The sequence below is a fragment of the Leucopleurus acutus genome (assembly GCF_964270905.1).
Source record: "Leucopleurus acutus genome assembly, chromosome: 2".
NCBI lineage: Eukaryota > Metazoa > Chordata > Mammalia > Artiodactyla > Delphinidae > Leucopleurus > Leucopleurus acutus.
Window position 1 is genome coordinate 167285100 of NC_139143.1, and position 20450 is coordinate 167305549.

At 51.0% G+C, this 20450-nt stretch overlaps 1 protein-coding gene across 1 annotated transcript in view; it reads left to right on the forward strand.

Moving 5' to 3' along the window:
• Positions 1-20450, forward strand: part of PHC2 (polyhomeotic homolog 2) — a 103346-nt gene that overhangs the window by 48938 nt on the left and 33958 nt on the right. Inside the window, exons 2-7 of the mRNA XM_082863616.1 lie at positions 5069-5296; positions 7929-8087; positions 9172-9249; positions 9697-9861; positions 12019-12105; positions 13238-13550. Of these exons, the coding sequence (XP_082719742.1) occupies positions 5123-5296; positions 7929-8087; positions 9172-9249; positions 9697-9861; positions 12019-12105; positions 13238-13550 (976 nt within the window). The 5' untranslated portion in view covers positions 5069-5122. The remainder of the gene's footprint in view (positions 1-5068; positions 5297-7928; positions 8088-9171; positions 9250-9696; positions 9862-12018; positions 12106-13237; positions 13551-20450) is intronic.

The following is a 20450-nucleotide window of genomic DNA, read 5'->3' on the forward strand; positions in this document are numbered from 1 at the left end:
ACCACAGAGGTAGGAAATAGCCAGTTTGGTGGTTCCTCAAAAAGCTAAACATTGAACTCCCATATGGTCCAGCACTTCCACTCTTAAGTATATACCCAAAAGAACTGAAAGCAAGGTCTCAAACAGATACTTGTATACCAACGCTCATGGTAGTGTTATTCACAATGGTCAGAATATGGAAACAACCCAAGTGTGCATCAGCGGGTGAATGGATAAACAAAGTGTGATATATACATACAATGGAACATTATTCAGCCATAAAGAGGAATGAAATTTTGATACATGGTACAACATGGATGAACCTTGAAAACATTATGCTAAATGAAATAAGCCAGACACAAAAGGACAAATATTACATGATTTCACTTATATGAGATTTCTAGAGTAGACATTCATGGAGACAGAAAGTAGATGAGAATTTACCAGGGGCTGGGCTGCGGGGGAGAGAGGAATGGGGAGTTATTGCTGAATGATGACAGAGTTTCTCTTTGGGGTGGTGAAAATTCTGGAAATAGATAGTGGTAATGGTTTCACAACATTATGAATGGGCAAGTTTTATGTTATATATATTTTACCAGGATAAAAAAGAAATAATGAAGGTGTACCTCTACCTCACACCATATACAATAATTAATTCAAAATGGATCAAAGACTTACATGTAAAAATTAAAACTATAAAACTCTTTGAGAAGAACCTAGGTGTAAACCTTCAAAACATTGGATTAGGCAATGGCCTCTTAGATATGACAGCAACCATAAAGAAAAAGTTAAATTGGACTTCATCAAAATGGAAGAGCGGAGGAGGTAATCACGAGCACATGGGTATGTGGTCTTTGGGAGAAAAAAAGCAGATCTACCAAACCAGAGCAGTGGACTCACATTGTAGAATATAAGGTTAGAAAAGTGGGATGAAGCTAAGAGATTAATCCTAACCCACATATACCACCCCCCAAATAGGTATTCTTATTACCCAGTTTTGCAGATTAGGAAACTAAAACTAAGAGAGGTAAACTGCATTGCCCAAGGCCATACAACTAGTCACAGCAGAGCTAGCATTCCCAGCGCTAGGACTGCCTGACTCCATGCTCTGTCTCCTTCAGCACTTTGCCTCTCTTGGGAAGATTGAGAGACCAGAGAATGGGCAGAGGGAAGGGCTGGCCATCTGTTCCCCTACAGCAGTGGCTACCCGGCAGAAGTGTCAATCTCGGCACTCACAAAGCCTACAGTAACCTCCTCCACTTTCCCTCTGTCACACCACACATGCTCCTCAACACCCCACTCTTCTGAAGGCCGGCAGGTGTGGTCTCATCGCTCATTTGGCAGAGGGTCAGCAATATTATTTGTATCTTTAACTTTGTACTTCGTGCCCAGTCCCTACCAACTAAGAAACAGAGTCCAGAGGTAAGGAACAGGCTTCAAAGGATTCAGGAACCTCTACAATTGTAAGTACATTTTTTAATACATCTGTGCAATTTTTCCTGGGCAAGAGGCCTTAGGTTTTACTGTTTCTAATATGCCTTCAAAAGTTATGAACCTGAGGGCTTCCCTGGTGGCGCAGTGGTTGAGAGTCCGCCTGCCGATGCAGGGGACACGGGTTCGTGCCCCGGTCCGGGAAGATCCCACATGCCGTGGAGCGGCTGGGCCCGTGAGCCATGGCCGCTGAGCCTGCGCGTCCGGAGCCTGTGCTCCACAACAGGAGAGGCCACAACAGTGAGAGGCCCGCGAACCGCAAAAAAAAAAAAAAAAAAAAAAAAAGTTATGAACCCGAAAAGGAGGATCCATGTCATCTACCTCTTTTCAATTTCCAGTGCTTAGCAAACATACCCCACATGCGGTAGATGTTCAGGTTGCGAAAAACTAGGAGCGTGTTTATTCGGGAACGTTCTAGAGGTGGTTGACAAGGAGTGGAAGGTGGGACAGGGCAGCTTTATGCTGTGAAAGCAGAGAAAGCGTGGGTTCAGGTAGCTCAAATGTTACTTCTCCTTTGAAGCGGTCCCTAGTTTCTTAGGCAGAGTCTGTCCTTCCCTCCTGTGTGCTTTGCAGGAGAGACTGAGAGGGAGCCAGAGAGAGAGAGTGTGTGTGCACTGGAGAGACAGCTGTAGCCATCAAAAGTGGGAGCTGGAACCCAGAGAACCGGCCAGCCAGCGAGAAGGGGAGGGAGAGGGAGCATGCGCTGTCCGGAGAGTAAGGGCATGTGCATGGGAATGAAAGAGAGGACGTGCCTCATCAGGCCTGGGGGAGTGAGATGGCCAGGCAGGGGGACCACGAGAGAGAATGGGGAGGGAGCTGGAGCCAGGGAATGGGGCCCAGAGTGAGCCGGCTGCAACTGGGAGAGGGTCTGAGAGAGAGAAAAGAGGGCAGGAGTGGGGAGAGAGCTCATCTGAGTAACCAGAGCAGCCCGCCAGGGTCAATGGAATGAGGGCTAGAGGGCGGGGGTATATGCACGTGTCCAAGAGAATCAGACAGCGAGGTGAGTGTGAGCACACAGGAGGGTGAGGAAAGGGAGGGCAGGCGTGAGCACAGGAGTGAGAGAGGATAGGGCTGAGGAGGCAGCAGCAAGAATGGGAAAACCAGGGGCTGGGGGCAGAAATTAACAAGACAGAAGAGGGGGAAAGCGGAAGAGGGTATGCAGAAGCCAAGAACGAGGTGATGAAGATAGGAGGGAAAGGCATGCTTGTTAGCAGAAGGAAGGGGGCAGGCGGGCAAGAGACCTCAGGAAACATATTGTCCCCACGTTACTAAGGTCAGTCTGTCTGTCTGTCTGTCTGTCTCTCTCTCTCTTTCTCGGAGCAGTTGCTGTCTTGCCTGTGCAATTTTTCCATAAACAAATGCCACACTTTCTTTAGAATGTTGTCTTGTTTTATTTCTCTTCAAGGATTGAGTATACACTGTGCCCAAGATCTGCCCTAGCTGCTGCAAAAGAAAAAAAAAAAAATAGAGCTGAGGCTTGATCATCCAGGATGTAGACTGCCCTCTCCTTAATTTGCTGTGGCTGCTGCCTTGTTTTATTTTATTTGTTTATGGTTATAAGGACTAATACTTCCGTTGAGATTTCCTAGGGTGGGATGCAAAGCAAGAACTGAAACCCAATTCTGATCAACAGTTTGGGAAAGGGAGGTGGGCCATTGAACTAAGAAGAGACTTTGGGATTCTGTGGGATATTCCAAGCTTGAATCTAACTCCCATTTACTGATCTGTTGCTTGGTGAGCCTCAAAATCCCAATGGAGCCTCATCTCGACAACTAGGTTGTCAGTTTCTGCAAGATCAGAATTATGCCTTCTACTGCTTTCTGTCCAGCCAATGCTTCCTTCCATGGAGCATAAGATGAGGTAGATTCCAACTGAGCAGGGCACAGGAAATACTTGTAGACTTCGCTGTTTCATCAACCTGCACCACCAGCATCATCATAAGCATCCTTAACAAGTGCGTAGCCAAAATGAGGCCCAGGGCTGAGTGCAGTTCAGGACAAAGAGAATTCATGGAGGATGGCCTTGCCCTGTGGCAGTCAAAGCAGACATATAAAAATTAGGGGAAATCACTGCTTAAGGACCCAGGTCATGAGTGCTGTTTGCTTTGCCTTGGAAGCCATAGGCCTCTGAACTTCAACTTGCTGCCTGCCCACTGGGAGTAACCTGGACTTCCTCACCCCCAACATTCCTGTCTTTGAACCTTCATCTACACTTTTTGCAGCCCATGGTAAAAACTCACCCAGGCTGAGGCAGGCATCCTGAGGAATGCTGACAACCTCCAGAGGGAGCACATTGGGAGGAAGATGGCGGGACGTTAATGACTATTTTAGTTCTTTGCACTAATGTTCTCAATACTGTGAAAAAGTCGTATTATTTTCTTCATTTATTAAGTTGGCATAATCTTCTGCAAGAAGAGAACTGAATGTCTATGATGGGATGACAAAGAAGTGTTGTTTTTAGGTGTAAGAAGGAATGGGTAGAAGGAAAAGCATGTATATATATATATAAATTAGGATTTTAGGAATAGCGTGAAAGAAGAAAAAGAGAGGAACTTGACCTAGGACACGGGCATGACCTTCCCACTACTCCTCCCTTCTCTCCCAGCCCTTCTCCACTCCTTGCCTCAAGGGGATGCACAGCTTCCAGTTCTGAATCCCAATCATCGGCTGGTCCCTCAAGGAATTTCTAGCACTTCTACCCTTAGTGACTGGGATAGAAGTTCCAGGAGGCTCTGCCAGTTCCACCTCGGAAGAGGATTGATCTACTGGAACCGGACAGTGGGAAACAGGCTGGGGACAGTTTTAATAACCACAACAACAGCCAATGCCTAAGGAACACTCAATATATGCTCGACACCCCACTAAGCGCTTTGTATTGTTCATTTCCTTTATCCTCCCATCAATCCACACGCTCTTGTGTCTGCCAGATTAAGACAGGAGGTTAGAGAAGTGTGACTTGCCAAGGTTTCCCAGCTGGTGAGTGGCGGAGCCAGGACTCAAACCTAAGTCTTTCTGACTGCAAAACCTGTGGTTTTCACCAAATTGCTCAATGTGGTGCCCTGCTCAGCATTAGATGAGAGAGCACTCAGTGAGTCCTTCAGGAAGGACACAGACTCCAGACACACTCGGAGCTCTTCTGGTTGGAAAACAAAACAAAATAATCACTGCAGTTTATTTTATTGCCTCTTTCTCTCATTCTGTTCTCTCTAGATTTTGGATCCCATTTCTTTCAAGAACTGCCTCCATAAATATGCACAAATAATAATTTCTCTGATGTCCAGTTTCTCTACCCCAGTGATGAAAAGTTTGATGGTGTGAGGAATAGTCCCTAAGATCACTGCTAGGAAGCCCATGGTAGGGGATCCTCCTAGGCTGTTTTTCATCTCCTCTAGCAGAATAAGTCGTAAAATTTAGATTCAGGCTGACCTGATTTCACACCTCGTCTAGTGAGCCAAGACTAGCCCTGTCCTGATGGCAGGGGTGGCTGCAGACCTCAGTTCAGAAGTAGTCCCACACAGGCCGGTGGAGAGCGGATGCCCACGTGTGTATTCTCTAGAATGCGTTTGTTAAGCATTTCCCTCCTGCTTCTTCCCTCCCAGCACCTGCCTGCTCATCTGCTACCTGAGCGCCCTGACTGTGCCATCCTGTAGGCCATGGAGAACGAGCTGCCCGTCCCCCATACGTCTAGCAGCGCGAGTGTCGCCAGCAGTACCAGCGGCGTCAGTAGCAGCAGTGGCGGCAACAATAGCAGCAGCGGTGGCAGTGGCCGCCCCACGGGGCCCCAGATTTCTGTGTACGGTGGCATTCCTGACCGGCAGACTGTACAGGTAAGACGCCACCTGATTAATCATCTCAGGGCTAGCCAGGAGGACGTGTTGGCATGGTCTGGTAGGACAACCGGGGTGCTAAATCTAGAATGGGCATAAGGGCGTATGTCAGTGGGTAACTATTTGTGCAGCATTAGAGGAGTAGTGATACTAGATGGATTCAGTCAGGGAAGGTTGGGGAGAGTGGGAATACTTAGCAGATCCGAAAATTCCTTTCTTATCTGGTGACTCAGATCCCACAGTGCCGTTTGGGGAGGATAAACGTGTGAAATCATAAAGGACACACAAGTGAAAAGAGCAAAGAGAAAAAATGACTAGAATCTGCTCAGCCACAACCTAGATCCCCTACCTAAGTGACCACTTCCTTGTACCAAATCTAAGTTTCTTACATACGGAGGACCAAAATAGAACCCCAAACAATCCTTTGTCTTTACAGCTTTTTGCCTTCTTCCCCAAAGCAGCGGTTTGCAAAGTGTCATCTATGAGGCCTTCCGGGTGACTACACACTCTTCCAAAATGCAGTCATGACCATGTTTTGCCGTCTGCCATGTGCCTCGCACTGTCCAAAGCATTTTGCTTATTTATCTTCTTCTCCAGCTGTGAGGGTGGTTATTATTAGGCACAATTCTGTAATTGAGAAAACTGAGGCTCAGAGAAGGTAGTGACTTATCCAGGGTCACCAGGTAAAGACAAAAAAGCTGAACCTGATTCCCCCCAAACCTGTGTTCTTATTCACTACGATGTCTGATTGAGGCTCCTGGATAAACTAGGGAGAAAAGAGAGACCACAGCCGAGAAGCGTTTATTCTAATAGCTTTGCTATTGCAGTTTGGATGTACTAGACGAGTGAGCTCATCCTTCTCTGGCCCTAGGCCCGGATTAGGGCATGGAGGAGAAGCCACAGCAGATGGTGAGAGAGCCTGAAAAGTCTAGTTAAAGGAGACCCCGTCAGTTACTCTGGAGTCTTCCCTCGCCCAGCGCTCTCTGCCTCACACTTAATAAAACCATGCTTCCATCCTTGCCGCCTCCCCCAGCCTCCTCCTCTGGCCCCTCTGCACATGAGTATTTTAGCACCAATTTCTAGCAGCTGACGTTAGGATGTGCCCTCCTGCCCTGCACCACAGTTCTAGGCAAAAGGTATTTGAGGTTTCTGCTCTGGCAAACGGAGTGACCCAAAGCTGTGTCCGCACCCAAGCAGAACCATTGGGGTGCCTCCTATTTCTGTTCCTTGACATCCTCCAGTGAGAAAAAGTCCATCTCTACTACTGCTGTCTGGATGCTTGGGGGTGCTTTTAGGGGTCTAAGGAAAATAAAGAGGCCTAGATAAAGGGAATAAGAAGAAAAAATTCCGGGGAGAACACGGAATAAAAAGAACTGAGCTCATGTAAACCAGGACCCTCAGAGGGGAAAGTACACTGAAGGAAGTGGGTGGAGGAGTTGGGATGGGGTGGGGGTATCTGGGGAGACTCCAGAGCCCATGGAGAATCTGTGATATCAGGCTGTTTTTACAGAACCCCAAATCTGAGCCCAGACGTTGTTTTGTCCGAGAGCCGCCAGCCCCTAGAAGTCATGTTAAGCTGGAGAGAGCTAGACTAGAGGCTCACTTGCCTGGGGCAGAACAGCCCTGGAGCCAGAGCAGCAGAGCGAAGGGTGGGAAGTGGGCCAGAGCCTAGCGAGGGCCCATGTAGGGCACCGCATGGGAAGACAGCAGGAAGGTGACCAGGTGAGAAGGGAGGAGAAATGTACGGGGCTAAGGAGAAGAAGGTAGAGGGTCTCAGAGCTGGAGGAAAGGCATTTGCTTTTCCTTGTTCCTGGGGGTGGAGAAGAGGTTTTGAGGGATGGGAGGGTGGGAAGGGATCAAAGAGCAGCCTTTTGTCGTCTCCCAGAGACTGTGGCTCAGCCAGTCCCATCAGGAAAGAGGGAATAGCAGTAAGGCCAGGGAATGGGAGATGGTGGCTCAAAAGAGAGTGAGAGAGAGAAGGAGGGAAAGAGTAAAAGAGGAAGGCAGCATCCCTGTAGCTGCAGCATCCCTGCTGTGCAAGGCCAGGGGGACCATCTTCTGAGGGACCGATAGGACGTCCCAAGCAGCCGGGGGCAGCCCCTGCCGGAAGGGTGTTGACCTTGAGCAGGTTTGAGTTTGGCTGGCTGTGTGTTCAAAGCTCGTATAGGCTGCGCTTCGGACTTGTCTCTTTCTTCCCACCCCTTTCCTCCTCTCAGCCTTGTTGAACTTCGGTTCCCTCTGTCATCATCATCCCCGCAGTCCAGTTAGACTCACCTGAGGCTGCAGAATGGCGGGGAAGGGGGTACCTAACAAGCCTGGAGTGGGACCCAGTGTCACCGGAGGCTTAAAGGACTCCTGTCTCCTGAGCTCCCACTGCCCCGAGAGTTGGTGGTAGTGGCGTGTGTAGCCCATATCGGGGAGGAGCAGGGAGCGTGTGTGCTGAGGAGAGCTTCTAGATGGGCAAGGCAGGAACAGGAACGGGTGGAGCTTTGCACACAGTCGTCTCCCCGGCTCCCTGGCGAGTGGGGTTCGCAGGCCTGGTCCTTATCTGAGCAGCTAGGGAGAGAGGGTGTTGAGCAGGCTTGGCCGCAGCGCGGGCTCTTCCCCTCCCTCCGCCCCCCGCCCTCTGCAGGTGATCCAGCAAGCCCTGCACCGGCAGCCCAGCACGGCGGCCCAGTACCTGCAGCAGATGTACGCGGCCCAGCAGCAGCACCTCATGCTGCAGACGGCGGCCCTGCAGCAGCAGCACCTCAGCAGCGCCCAGCTCCAGAGCCTCGCGGCTGTGCAGCAGGTAAGATGACGTCACAGGAGCACCGCAGATGCCCCCGAAGGAAGGGGCAGGAAAAGCAAGCACTGCACGCGTGTGCCCATGCGTTCTCTTACCGCGTCCTCACAGAACCACTGCGAAGTGGGTGTGATCGTCATCCCGAGTCCTCTCGACAGATGAGGAAAGAGGTTTTGAGAGGCTAAGCGCCTCGCCCGAGGCCACACAGCTCTCAAACAGGGCGGCTGGACCTCTCCTCCTGCCTCGCCCAAGGAGGGACTGGCAGGGGCCTGCCTCTCCGCCTCACCACACTGCAGGGAGGGGGCCGAGGGTGCGAGGAGGTGTCCACAGGAGAAGGCCATTGCCCATTCAGCTTGCCTGTCTGCCCTCAGTGGCTGAGAAGAGCCCAGACATGCATTCGACAGAATCTTTATGCACCTGCTGCCAGAGTTCATGTCGGGCACCGAGCACGCCGTGGACCCTGTCCTCTTGCAGCTGTGGTGGGGAGACAGACGGCAAGTAGTCAGAAACACAGATAGACGAGGAGACGAAGTAGCAAACTACCAGAGCGCTGATAAGCTCTGCAGAAGAGCAGAGCAGCCTGCTGTGGCTGAGTAACAAGGAGGCCCACCTTACAGTGGGTGCAGCTGGTGGGGAGGGGGGAGCCTCTCTGCTGGAGGAACAGTGAAGCCGACACTGCAGGATGAGAAGAAGCTGGCCACGGGGAGGACGCAGGCTGGATGTTCCAGGCAGTACGTGCCCAGCGCTCCACGTGGGGGCCGGTGAGCCGGGTATGATAGAGTGGGTGCAGTGGGGTGGGAGCTGAAGAGAGCTGGAAACATTGGTAACAGTCACAGCTGACGGTTCGAGCGCTTATATATAAATGCTCCGCCTCGTGTAATCCTTTCAGCAATCCTACAAGGTAGACACTGTGCTTACGCCACCTTATACAAGAGGAAACTGAGGCACTTGCTTGAGGTCATGTGGATGAGCCAGAATAAGGGTTTGACTCCTTACCGCTGCCCTACAGTGCACCCTGCGGCAGGTGAGAGCCGGGGGGGATGACTGGAGGAGGTCTGGGCCTCTAGTGATGAGAATTCTCCTTTCCTAGGCAAGCCTGGTGGCCAGCAGACAGGGGAGCACTTCAGGCAGCAGTGTGTCTGCACAGACCCCCGCCCAGTCATCCTCGGTGAGTAGGATGGAGAACAGCAGGCAGAGCCCACAGCTCCAGGACCGGCTCCTTCCTCTTTGCCCAAAATTCTCTTGGGCTTCCAGACCCAATTGTGGTGAATCCTTAGCCGTGTAGAACCACGGCTGGAACCTGTTACTCTTACCAGAAAGAAAAAGTGCATGCCGCTTTCTAACTTCTTTTAATAACTCCCCGTCATCTTTCCAATGTCAAGGCTCTCTGTTCATAGCTCAGTCCTCTCCCCATCGGATCCTCCCTGCAGCTCTGCGCGTAAGCCAGAGATGCAGCAGTGCTGGGGGAAGATCCAGGGCCCACAGATCAGAGCTGGTCCTAAAGAAGGCTGAATCCACCAAGGGACAGAAGAGGCAGAGAGAAAGAAATGGATGAAGCGGGGCAGAGTTAACCACAGAACCTCCTGTTTCCTACTTGGCGTGTCTCCCTCCTCAGATCAATCTGGCAGCCTCCCCGGCAGCAGCCCAGCTCATCAACCGGGCTCAGAGTGTCAACTCAGCAGCAGCCTCAGGCATCGCCCAGCAGGCTGTCCTCTTGGGCAACACGTCTTCTCCAGCCCTGACTGCAAGCCAAGCACAGATGTATCTGCGGGCACAGATGGTGAGTCCCCAGCCTGGGCCACGGCTCAGGTGGGCCGGGAGGACGGAGGCAGAGAAGTTGGGAGCTGGGCAGTTAGAGAAGCATGGGGATTAGAGAAGGGTGGGGAAGAAGCACTCGGGGGACAGTTGGCAGGAAAGAAGGGGTGGTGTAAAGGAGGTGGCCTGGAAGGCTGAGCAGGAGCTTGGTACAAGCTCCATGACTCAAGGGAAGGTGGGGTTCCAGGCTGAAATAAAGTTACCCATGATGGCTTCTTTCCCTCCCCTCCTAGAGTGAAACAGAACTATCCTCTTCTTAGCAGAAACTACTCCCCAAAATTAATTAGGGTAGAGAATGCAGGGATCTGTGCCCGGGCGGTCTGTACACTCAGACACGTAAGATAAACAAGCGCGCAAACATCCAAGTACCCTACAGAAGTGGGGTCTTACCCCCCTGGGACAGTCCTTGCAGGGACTGGCCACCGGTAGTTCAGGGTCAAAAGTGTGTTCCAGCCCAGGTGGTGAAGGTGGCAGCCAGCTCCGGGACATGCGGCTGCTCCCCTGCCTTCCCAGCTGGGCCCCCATTCCCATCAGGGTCACCCTGTCAGCCGTTCATCAGGCGGGCTCGCTTGGGCCGAATGGACTCAGGACGGCATCAGCCCTGCACACGCATGCTAGAGTCCCCCCTTTACACCTGTCCCTAAGGTGCAAAGGCCCATAGGAAGCTCAGAGGTTCCTAAGATTTAGCAGAATTTCCCCGTGAAAGCAGCAGCATTCGCCCTAGGAGGCAGGAACATCTAGCTCTACGCGGGACTCAGATCACCGTGAGTCCAGCCTCCCCGCCCCCATTCTGAAGAGTTCTCCCTCCAGCTCCTCGACACACTATCCTAAAGACTGTACAGTCCCATCCCTCCCTCGGCTCCTACAGTCAGAACTTGACACTGGGAGCTTTTCTGAGTCCTGCTCCAGCACTTCCGTCCTTGACTCTGAGCTCATTGAGGTGCAGCTCTACTCCCAGGGAACAGCCCATTAGACACACGTGTGGACTAGACTTCCACTTCTCCAGGGGGCTGGGCAGCCCATGTGACACCGCCCAAACCTGCTCTGTCTTCAGTTTACCCTGACCCTTGTCCTACTTAACTGCCCCCACTGGAGCCCTGCAGCCTGGCCAGGTCCCTGCCCAAAGTGGGGTACTCGTGCTCAGAGGAGCAGACACGCTGTCAGACACCACATGTCCCCTTGGACACTGAGCTAGTCTCGCAGGGGTGGGGGTGTCATGCAGAGACCCTCAGTCCCTGCACTCCACGGAAGGAGATGCAGACACGAGTACGGCTCTGGGGGCTCTAGTTCCTCTACCGCTGTTGTCTCTGGGCACGCACATACACACACACACATACACACACAAACACATAAATACACACACACAAGCACATAAATACACACACACACATAAATACACAAACACATAAATACACACAAACACATAAATACACACACACATAAATACACAAACACATAAATACACACACACAAACACATAAACACACACACAAACACACACACAAACACATAAACACACACACAAACACACACACAAACACATACACACACACATACACACAGGCACATAAATACATACACACACACAGCCTAATCTGAATTTGACTAAAAAAATGGCCAAAAGAATGCATCTAATTTGATCTCTTCTGGTGGAGAGTCCTGTTCTGACCCAGACCTGGAGTCCAGAGCAGGTTAGATTCAGAACATGGTCCCAGGGCATCTGTCGCAGCACAGGGGCCCTGCTCCCCGGGACGCTGCAGAGAGGGACTTGAGGGTGTCCTGCGATTGTTGGTCCCTCTGGGGTGAGCTCTTCGCAGATCCTTCTGAAGTAAACTTGACTTGGGTGCAGCCCCAGAATGGCCCCCCACCCGTGGCCCTTCACTGCCCGGCCTGGGTCAGACCACGCCGAGCCTCTTGAGAGTTTCGGGAGATCCCCCTGGACTCTTTCCCTTTCGAGTCTCCCCGCTTCCCCAGTCCACTCCCTGGCTAAACTGTGTGTCCTGTGGCTGAGCCCACATTGGGCAGGTAAAAGGCGGCTCGTTTCCTGTGATTCCAGGCCCAGCCAGGTAACCTGGTGCAGGTAGCTAGGAGCCTAGGCGGCACTGTTCCTTTGTCCCCTCAGCTCATCTTCACGCCCACGGCCACCGTCGCTACTGTGCAGCCTGAGCTCGGCACTGGCTCCCCCGCCCGGCCCCCCACCCCCGCCCAGGTGAGGATTCCATGCTTGTGGGAGGGCGGGGGGGTGGGCACCCCCGCAGAGGGGCACTGATAATGGGTATGGGCCCAAGCCCTGGAGGAGCTCTGAATGTCTGGAAAGTTTGGGATGTTCTGGGCAAACAGGTGGGAGACAGGGCGTCCCAACGCTCCTAGACTTGCTCCTTAATTCACCGCTGAGAAGGCTTCGGCCACTCTTGACTCTGTTTCGAGCCCCGAACACAGAGCAGGAGTCAGCAGCATGCCGTGATTGCCAACAATGGTGGTCATCTCTACCTTTTTACCTTACACCCTCCCCAGGATAATCTCTGTTGTTGTTGCCTTTTAAGAGGAGAATTCCACTCTGGTTACACATGCTAGCACCTCTAGGAATCAGCAAAAATTGCATGGAAGAGGGAGCAAAGATGAGTCCTGGGTCCCTTCCTTCTGCTGGGAGTACCCAGACACTGCGGTGGCTGTAAAGATTCTGTGGGCTGCAGGGGAGAGGAACCATCCCCAGCTACAGAACGGGAGGGCCCACCTGGTAGCAAGATTATCAGATTTGTCAGATGTGAGTCTGGTTCAGCCTCCGTGTGTCCAGCAGAGGGCACCAGGGACCAGGTTGAGTAAGCATGCTCATCCCGGCGTAAACCTGATTCTGAGGACAGGATAATCCTTGGCCTGGGGGACCTTGCTGGTCGATTCACTTTCACTTTTGCCCTGGCCTTTTCCAGTGTGGGAAGCCCCGTGCCCACCCTGTATCTGGGAATTCTTTCTAAGTGGTGTGCAGCCCATCCTGATAGTTTGGGGGAGGAGGGGAGGTAACAGAAGGGAGAGACAGCCCGGCCTCCCTGCCTGGGCCTGCCCCAGGAGGGGCAGACATCCCTGCTCAGAATTTAGCTTCTTCTGCTGATGAATCCAATCGCTAGCACTCTTTCTGTCTCCTTTAGAAACTCTGCTCCGGGTTCCTCTTTCAGCCCCTGTCTCATTCTCTCTCCCTCTCTCTCTCTCTTTCTTTCTGATTTTAACAACCCACTCTCCTGTTCAGCCATTCGTGGATCCATCCCTAACTCCTTCCCTGTATGAATTGTGTGTCGGCATTGCTCCTACCCACATTCTCTGGACTCCTACAGACCCCTCTTTTCCAGGTACAGAACTTGACCCTCCGAACACAGCAGACACCAACTGCAGCAGCCTCGGGCCCTACCCCCACTCAGCCTGTCCTGCCCAGCTTGGCCCTGAAGCCCACGCCGGGTGGTAGCCAGCCTCTGCCTACCCCATCACAAGGCAGAAACACTGCTCAGGGTTCCCCTGCAGGTGCCAAGCCTGCCATAACTGACAGTGTGACGGAGCCACTCAAGAAAGGAGATGGCAACAGCAGTGTGCCAGGGAGCTTGGAGGGTCGGGCTGGGCTCAGCCGAATGGTACCTGCTGTGGCAACCCACCCCCTCATTGCACCAGGTAAGGGCTCCAGGAAGAAGGATCCTATCCCAGAAAACTCAGAAGGACTATGGGTCAGGGGGAAACTTTCAAACTTTGCTTTTTCCCATGGACGTGCTAAGATGTCAGCCATGTGTCTCTCTTTCCCCTCCTACAGCTCCAGATTCTGTTTTAGGCTTCTAGCCTAGCTTTAAAGAAGGAAGCCACATCAGTGGGAATAAATGAGACCTTCTTCACAATGGGTATCATGGTGATTCTCAGGGTACACAGTCATAGCTCTTCACTTTGAGAGTGGAGGTTTGGCAGTTAGACTATTTCGAAATTCTCTAAGGGTCAGCAAAAAGGACAGGGGCTAGCCAGAGGCATGTAAGAATCCCACAGGGAGATGAAGAAGTGGGAATCTTATTTTCTCACCATTCAACAAACATTCGTTGACTAATATTCGCCAGTTATGTTGCCAGTTCTGGGTGTGCAGAGATAAATAAGACGTGGGCCCTGCCCTCCCAGGAGGACACAGTCTGGAGAGAGAGACAAGTACAATGCAATATAGGGTGATAAGTACTATAATAGATGTGAGCACAGAGGCACTATATAGCCTGGCGGACAGGAGCTGAGAAAGGCTTGCTGGTGACGGTGACACTTGAGAATAAATCTTGCAGATTAAAAAAGTAATAATCCAGCAGATTACTTGTGAGGCAGATTCTGTGAAGGGGATGAATCAGTATTCCCTGGGGCTAAACTCCCTGCCTGCTAACGTTCTCCCAGTGCTGCCTATTGTAGGCAATCTTTAATGAGAAAATCTGCCAGGAGCCCCAGAAGCCAGACTTATCAGTCTCAGGAATAAGACCAAGCTGTCACAGCACAGAAATGGAGTGGTGGACCACGTGGCTTTGCATTAAAGAGACACTCACCCTGGTCACATCCCTGAAATAACCACTAACCCTCTGTCCTCATCCAGACTATCATCCAATCTAACCTGCATTTTTACCATCCAATCTAACCTGCATTTTTTTTTTCTTGAGAGCCTACTTTATGCTTGTTACTAGACTAACCAAGATGGTCAAAATGTGATTTCTTACCTAAAGGAGTGTGCAGTCAAAAGGAGGGGGCCAGATATATAAGCAAATGCATTCGATTTCATAAATACCATTGTAGGCGTATGAGGCAAGTGTGGGCCCAGGTGGGCGCCTCAGTGCCAGACAGGAGGGCTCAGAGATGCTGTCCCTCCAAGGAAATGGCACTGAGTATTGAAGCAGGAGTCATTTCCGCAACAGACAGAGGAGGGGAAGGTATTCTAGACAGACAGTGGGAGGCGAGCTGGGGAGAATCTGAATTCAAGTCCTTTATTCACCCTTTTGGGGCTTCAAGGACAGATGTGGTCTTAGCCTCCAGTGGTCACTCTGAGCTGAAGCAGGTACCTCCCTGCAGAGGCCTGACTGCCCTGTGGCTCCAGGCGTTTCTCCCTGTCCGGCATTGCTTTCTCCAGAGACTAGTCTAGCCGCTTCCTTTTATGAAGAAAGAAACTGAGGCTCAGAGGGTCAAGTCTGGAGGGTCTTACCCTGAGCTGATAGCAGCTGAGACTAGAGCAAGGGGCCCAACTTAACATTTCTGCTACCTTCTCATGCAACCTACAAACCCTGAGCAACATCCGGGCTTCAGGGCTTCCTGAGAACCCCATTTCTGCCCAGGCCAAAATGTAACCTCTCCTTAGATCTAAGCCAGCCCCCCAGATTCTAAGGACCCTTCAAAGGAAAAACCAGTCCTTAGGGTTCTTCCTAAGGCTCCTAGGCAACCCTGGGGCCTCAAGAAAACTGGACAGAAAGGGGACAAGCCCGGATAAAAACCTCTGATGTAGACTAGATAATATGCTGGGCTTTTTTATGTACCTCACCTCTTTTGACCTTCAAAAGAACCCTATAAGGTAGATGCTTTTATCCATTTAACAGAAGAGAAAACTGAAGCTCAAAGCGCTTGCCCAAGAACTTACTGTAAGTGTCACTCAAAGTCACATCAGTATTACATGGCAGAACTGGAAACCAATTCCTCATCTGGCTGAGTCAGATCCTATGTTCTTAATCATCAAGCCAGCCTTATTTGCCTCTCTCAGTTCTTACAGTGGGGCTTCCTAGGCCTTTCTTATTCCTGACCCAAAGCTCGAAGAGCCTGACAGTTCTAAGACTGTTCTGGGTTTTACAGAGTCTAGTGGAGGGCTCTCTTCTCTTGAGCCTGGTAAAGGGGAAGGCCCGTGAGTTACAGACTGAGGTCCAGGGTCCCAGGTGTGGCCTGAGACTTAACAGCATGTGGCTATAGGCAGTACAGAGACCAGTGGTTCCCCAGAACTTTCTATGGAGCAGCTGTGAGCTGCAGACCACAAAGACCGTCTCCCCAGTGAGACAAATCAGTAGGCTTTGCATTGTTCCTGTCTCCCACCGTCCCCTCCTATTCTTCCCTTCCTCTCCCACCCCTTCCTCTCCATGAGCCCACTCCTCACGCCCAAATGGAAGGCAGCAGGGACGTTTAAGATGCTGCAGACCCTCTCAGGGCCTCTAGAACAAAAAAAGACTGAAATGATCCTCCTGACCTGATGGGGGGCGGCCTGGAGCAGCACCTGCCTTGGGTGCCACAGTTCCCCAGCGAGGAGGTAACTTCTGGCCTCCTGCCCAGGAGGAGCCTGGGACTGCGAATGAACGGAGGGATCAGAGTGCGTGCGCATGCGTGTATGTGTGGGTGGGTGGGTGTGCGTGTGTGTGTGTGTGTGTGTGTGTGTGTGTGTGAGATAGAGGGAGAGAGAGAGAGAGAGAGAGAGATGGGGAGCAGAGTGGCAGGTTTTTGCTATTGGAGCATTTTTGTAGCCGGCTGGCTGGTTGCCCCCAGGGAAAGTAACCAGTGGAGACTTGTGGCAGAGGCAGTGCGGGGAGGAGAGCAGAGAGGAATGCGTTCTCCTGGGGGCTGTTTCCTCCCGGAGCAGGCAAACGCTCTAGTCCCAGCTGGGACTGCTCCCACTGACAGCTGTTTGGGGGCAAAGCCCCTCCCCCATGGCAAGCTCCCTGCTGTTCCTGCTCCTGTCACCTTGGCAACGGGCTTCTTTAGGCTCCGCAAATAGAAAAGGTCCCTTATGCCCTGAAAAGGCGTGGGTTGGTGGGTGGGGGAGGGGAATAGGAGGCGGAGAGCAGAGCAGAGAGGTTGGGCTTCTCGGTGATCTGAGGACCGAACCAGGAGGGCAGAAGAGGCGTAGGCTGCAAGGTCCCATGGGCCTGGCTTCCAGAGGCGCTAAGACCTGGGGGAGCTGGGCCACAGCTCCTGATAGGAGGCTTGGTCCTTGGAGTCCTCGTTCTAGTGGCTAAACTCAAGGCCTTGGATGCACATGCAGCTCAAAGGTGAGGGGAAAGTGGCTGCCAGGAGGGAGATGCTGCAATAAAAGAGAACTGTCCCGTCATTGAAAAGCCTGGGCCCTTTTCACACAATTGTGCTCCAGATGCCAGGTCTTTGTTGTGTCTCTTCATCCCTCCTCAGGTCTCTGGAAGGAGAGAGAATTCATTGTTGGGAAGGCCTGCCACACAGCAGCTTTGTTTTATCACAGAGAGGGTTTTGTGTCAGGGAGTGGTGATTCTGTCTGTGATAGGTGGGACAATGTGATGTGTGCTGATTCCAGGACTCCTAGGTACCACATCTCCCTCCCAAAGCAGGTGCCCAACTGTAGGGTAGATGCACTTTTACGAGAATCCCGCAGAAACCAAAACATGCATGTGGGCCTGTTATCTAGCTGGCATCAGATCCCCTACAATTTTGATGTTCAAATCATGCAACCAGACATGAAAGTCATTTCATTTATCCACTGTAGGATCAGATTTAGATTACTAACCATCTCCTCCTTATACTAGGGGGGGGAAAGCCAGCAGATATCAGAGGAGGATTTTTATATTTTGCTGAACATTTCTCACCATGGGTGTGTGTGTGGGGGGTGAGAGAGAGAGAGAGAGAGAGAGAGAGAGAGAGAGAGAGAGAGAGAGAGAGGGAGAGAAGCAGCAGACTGTGTTCCTTGGAACTGTTGAGCATCCCTTCTTTCCTGAAATCCTTCACGCTAAGCTCCTATTATGTTCCTTCCATGGTTGCTGCCAGTAATAATAATTATTACCAGTTAATGAACAACCATGTTCCAGGCACTGTACTAAATGCCTAACCTACATACCTCTTTTAATCCTAGCAATAATTATTCATCTCACAAATGAAGAAGATATGGCTCAGAAAAAAATAATTAACTACCATTTCCATATAGCTTTTCTCTCTTTAATTGTTCAATTCAGCTCAACAAATATTCATTTAGCACCTATTAGGTGCCAAACGTGATGCCAACCATATGGGCGTTAGAGTTGAACAAGTGTATAGTCTAAAGAGGGGTTATGGAAATTTGAGTCGTGCCTTGAAAAATGAGTACATTTCCAGAACAGAACTGAAGGGGGATTATCTCAGCTGGCACTGGGAGGCACTATGCCCAGGGCGGCCACGTGTGCCTGTGACCATCTGTGTGTGTAGGTGGCCCTGCTGCCCCTTGCTTTTCCCTGGCCCCACTGCCATTAGCTGTGGGGCTCCCAAAACATTCTGTCCATCCCCCTTGTGTTTGACTTCAACACCTACGTTTTCAGACACCTGCCACCTGTCCACAGATGACTTCTCAATGCGTGTCTGTCCCTGTCCTCCCCTCTCCCTAGAGATTTCCAACTGTCTATAGGATATGCCCACGTGGATATCACCCCACCAGCATACACATTTTTAAAATTTAGAGATTCATAAATAAAACAAAAACAAAAACCCGGAAGTCTTCCTCTTCAGAAAGGGCCCCCTTTCCCAGTTCCTGGCTGCTGTCCACAATCATCAGGTATTCCTAGACTCAGACTTACAATCTCAGGGTTGTTTTGACTTCATTTTCCTTCATCGGAGAGGCAGGGTGTTATAATGGGAAAAGCATAGACTTCGGAGTTAGATGTGGTTTCAGGCCCCAGCTTCATCACTTAACTAGTTTTATGACTGTCATCAAGTTACTTAATCTCTGTAAATCTCGATTTCTTCATCTGTAAAACAAAGATGGTTATATTTACAACAGACTGTAAAAATGGATGAGATGGCCTGCAGAAGTGATCAGATATCTACCGAGTAGGCTCACAGTAGATATCCGTTCCCTTTCCCTCCTTATTCCCACCCTCCATCACCGCCCAGTTTATCACCAGGTTCTGACCATATTTCCTACGTGTCGGCTCCCGGCTTTGCTTAAGGCCTGCTGACCATACGAGGCTTAACTGACCACGAGAACGTCCTGCTCATAGCTGCCAGAATCACCTTCCTCAGAGACTCCTTTCTTGTTTAGAAACCTTCGCTGGGTATTTATTTCCTACTCTGTCAGTCACAGGAGGGATTCAATAATCAGCACATTAATGACTTCTGACCGACTGACTCTGACTCTGGGGTGGGAGCCTTCAAGACCCCCCAGTTGCCCCTTGAACCACTCTCATCGCTCCCAGCTCCCTCACATAGATCCTCTGCCTCGCCTTCCCCACTACCCCCCGCCCACCTTTGTAACTTACTTGACCCGCACAGACCTTCTACGTCCCCACCTTCTGGCATAACACTCCCCCTTCGTTGTCCACTCCTCCAAGATTACCTCCAAAGTTCTCAACAGCCCCCAGCTAACACTTGAAGGCTTGCCGTTTCAACTTGAGCTCGCTGACTCCTCCATTCACTCACCCGTCAGCATTTTTTGAGCATTTGTGAGATACAAAGCACCATGCCTCATCTGTCAGTTGAAGCCAACTTCCCCGGAACTTGCTGCGCTGTGGAAGTCTCTCAGAAACAACTCTCTCCTTGCTTGTAAAGTGGGAATACCGCCCATTTGCCTCAGAGGCTTATTGTAAGGAATAAATGAGACTCAAATTATGAGAATGCTTTGAGAAGTTCAAAACAATATACAAATGGCAGGTAGTATTTTAAGAATAGCTACCCTTTATTGTGCATCTTCTCAGTATGAACAAAGGCAGGGAACCTCTCCTCTTTGTGCTTGAAGCATAATATTCCATTTGATACTAACGACTACTCTATGAAGTATATATCACCATTTGCAGAACAGGAAGTCAAGATTCAGAGAGGTTAAACAATTTGTCTTAAGTTGCACAGCCTATAGGTGGCAGAACCAAGATTCAAACCAGATCTGTCTGACTCTAAAACCAACACCTTTAGCCACTTATGCTGTATTCTCATCCCTCTACCAAGGATGGGTAGTTTCTTTTCTTTTCTTTTCTTTTCTTTTCTTTTTTGTTTTTGTTATTTTGCGGTACGCGGGCCTCTCACTGTGTGGCCTTTCCCGTTGCGGAGCACAGGCTCCGGATGCACAGGCTCAGCAGCCATGGCTCACGGGCCCAGCCGCTCCGGCATGTGGGATCTTCCCGGACCGGGGCACGAACCCGCGTCCCCTGCATCGGCAGGCGGACTGTCAACCACTGCGCCACCAGGGAAGCCCGGGTAGTTTCTTTTCTAATGCTGCAAGCTGCCTTATAAGGAATCCTGCTCACAGAGGATATTTGGTGGTTTTGCCAGGTAGTTGCAGAGCAGGTCTGAAGACATTAAGCCATAGACAGCCCACCATAGAGTGCCCCTGAGGTCAGCAACCCTGTTTTTGTAAACTTGTTTCCTCTTATGGGGAAATTTCCTTAGCTCTATTTCCCCTCTCCTATTCCTCCTACCCCTCAGCCTGGAAGGACTGCATCCAGGAAACTTCACGTGGCTATTGCTTTCAGTTTTCCTAAAAGGAGCTTTCTTGTCTACTTATGTGTATGTGGGACTCTGACCTCTAGAGTCAACCTCAATCTCAGTCCCTCCCCGAGGCCTGATCACATGAGACATCTTTGGAGATGAGCAGCCTCTGGAGAGCGC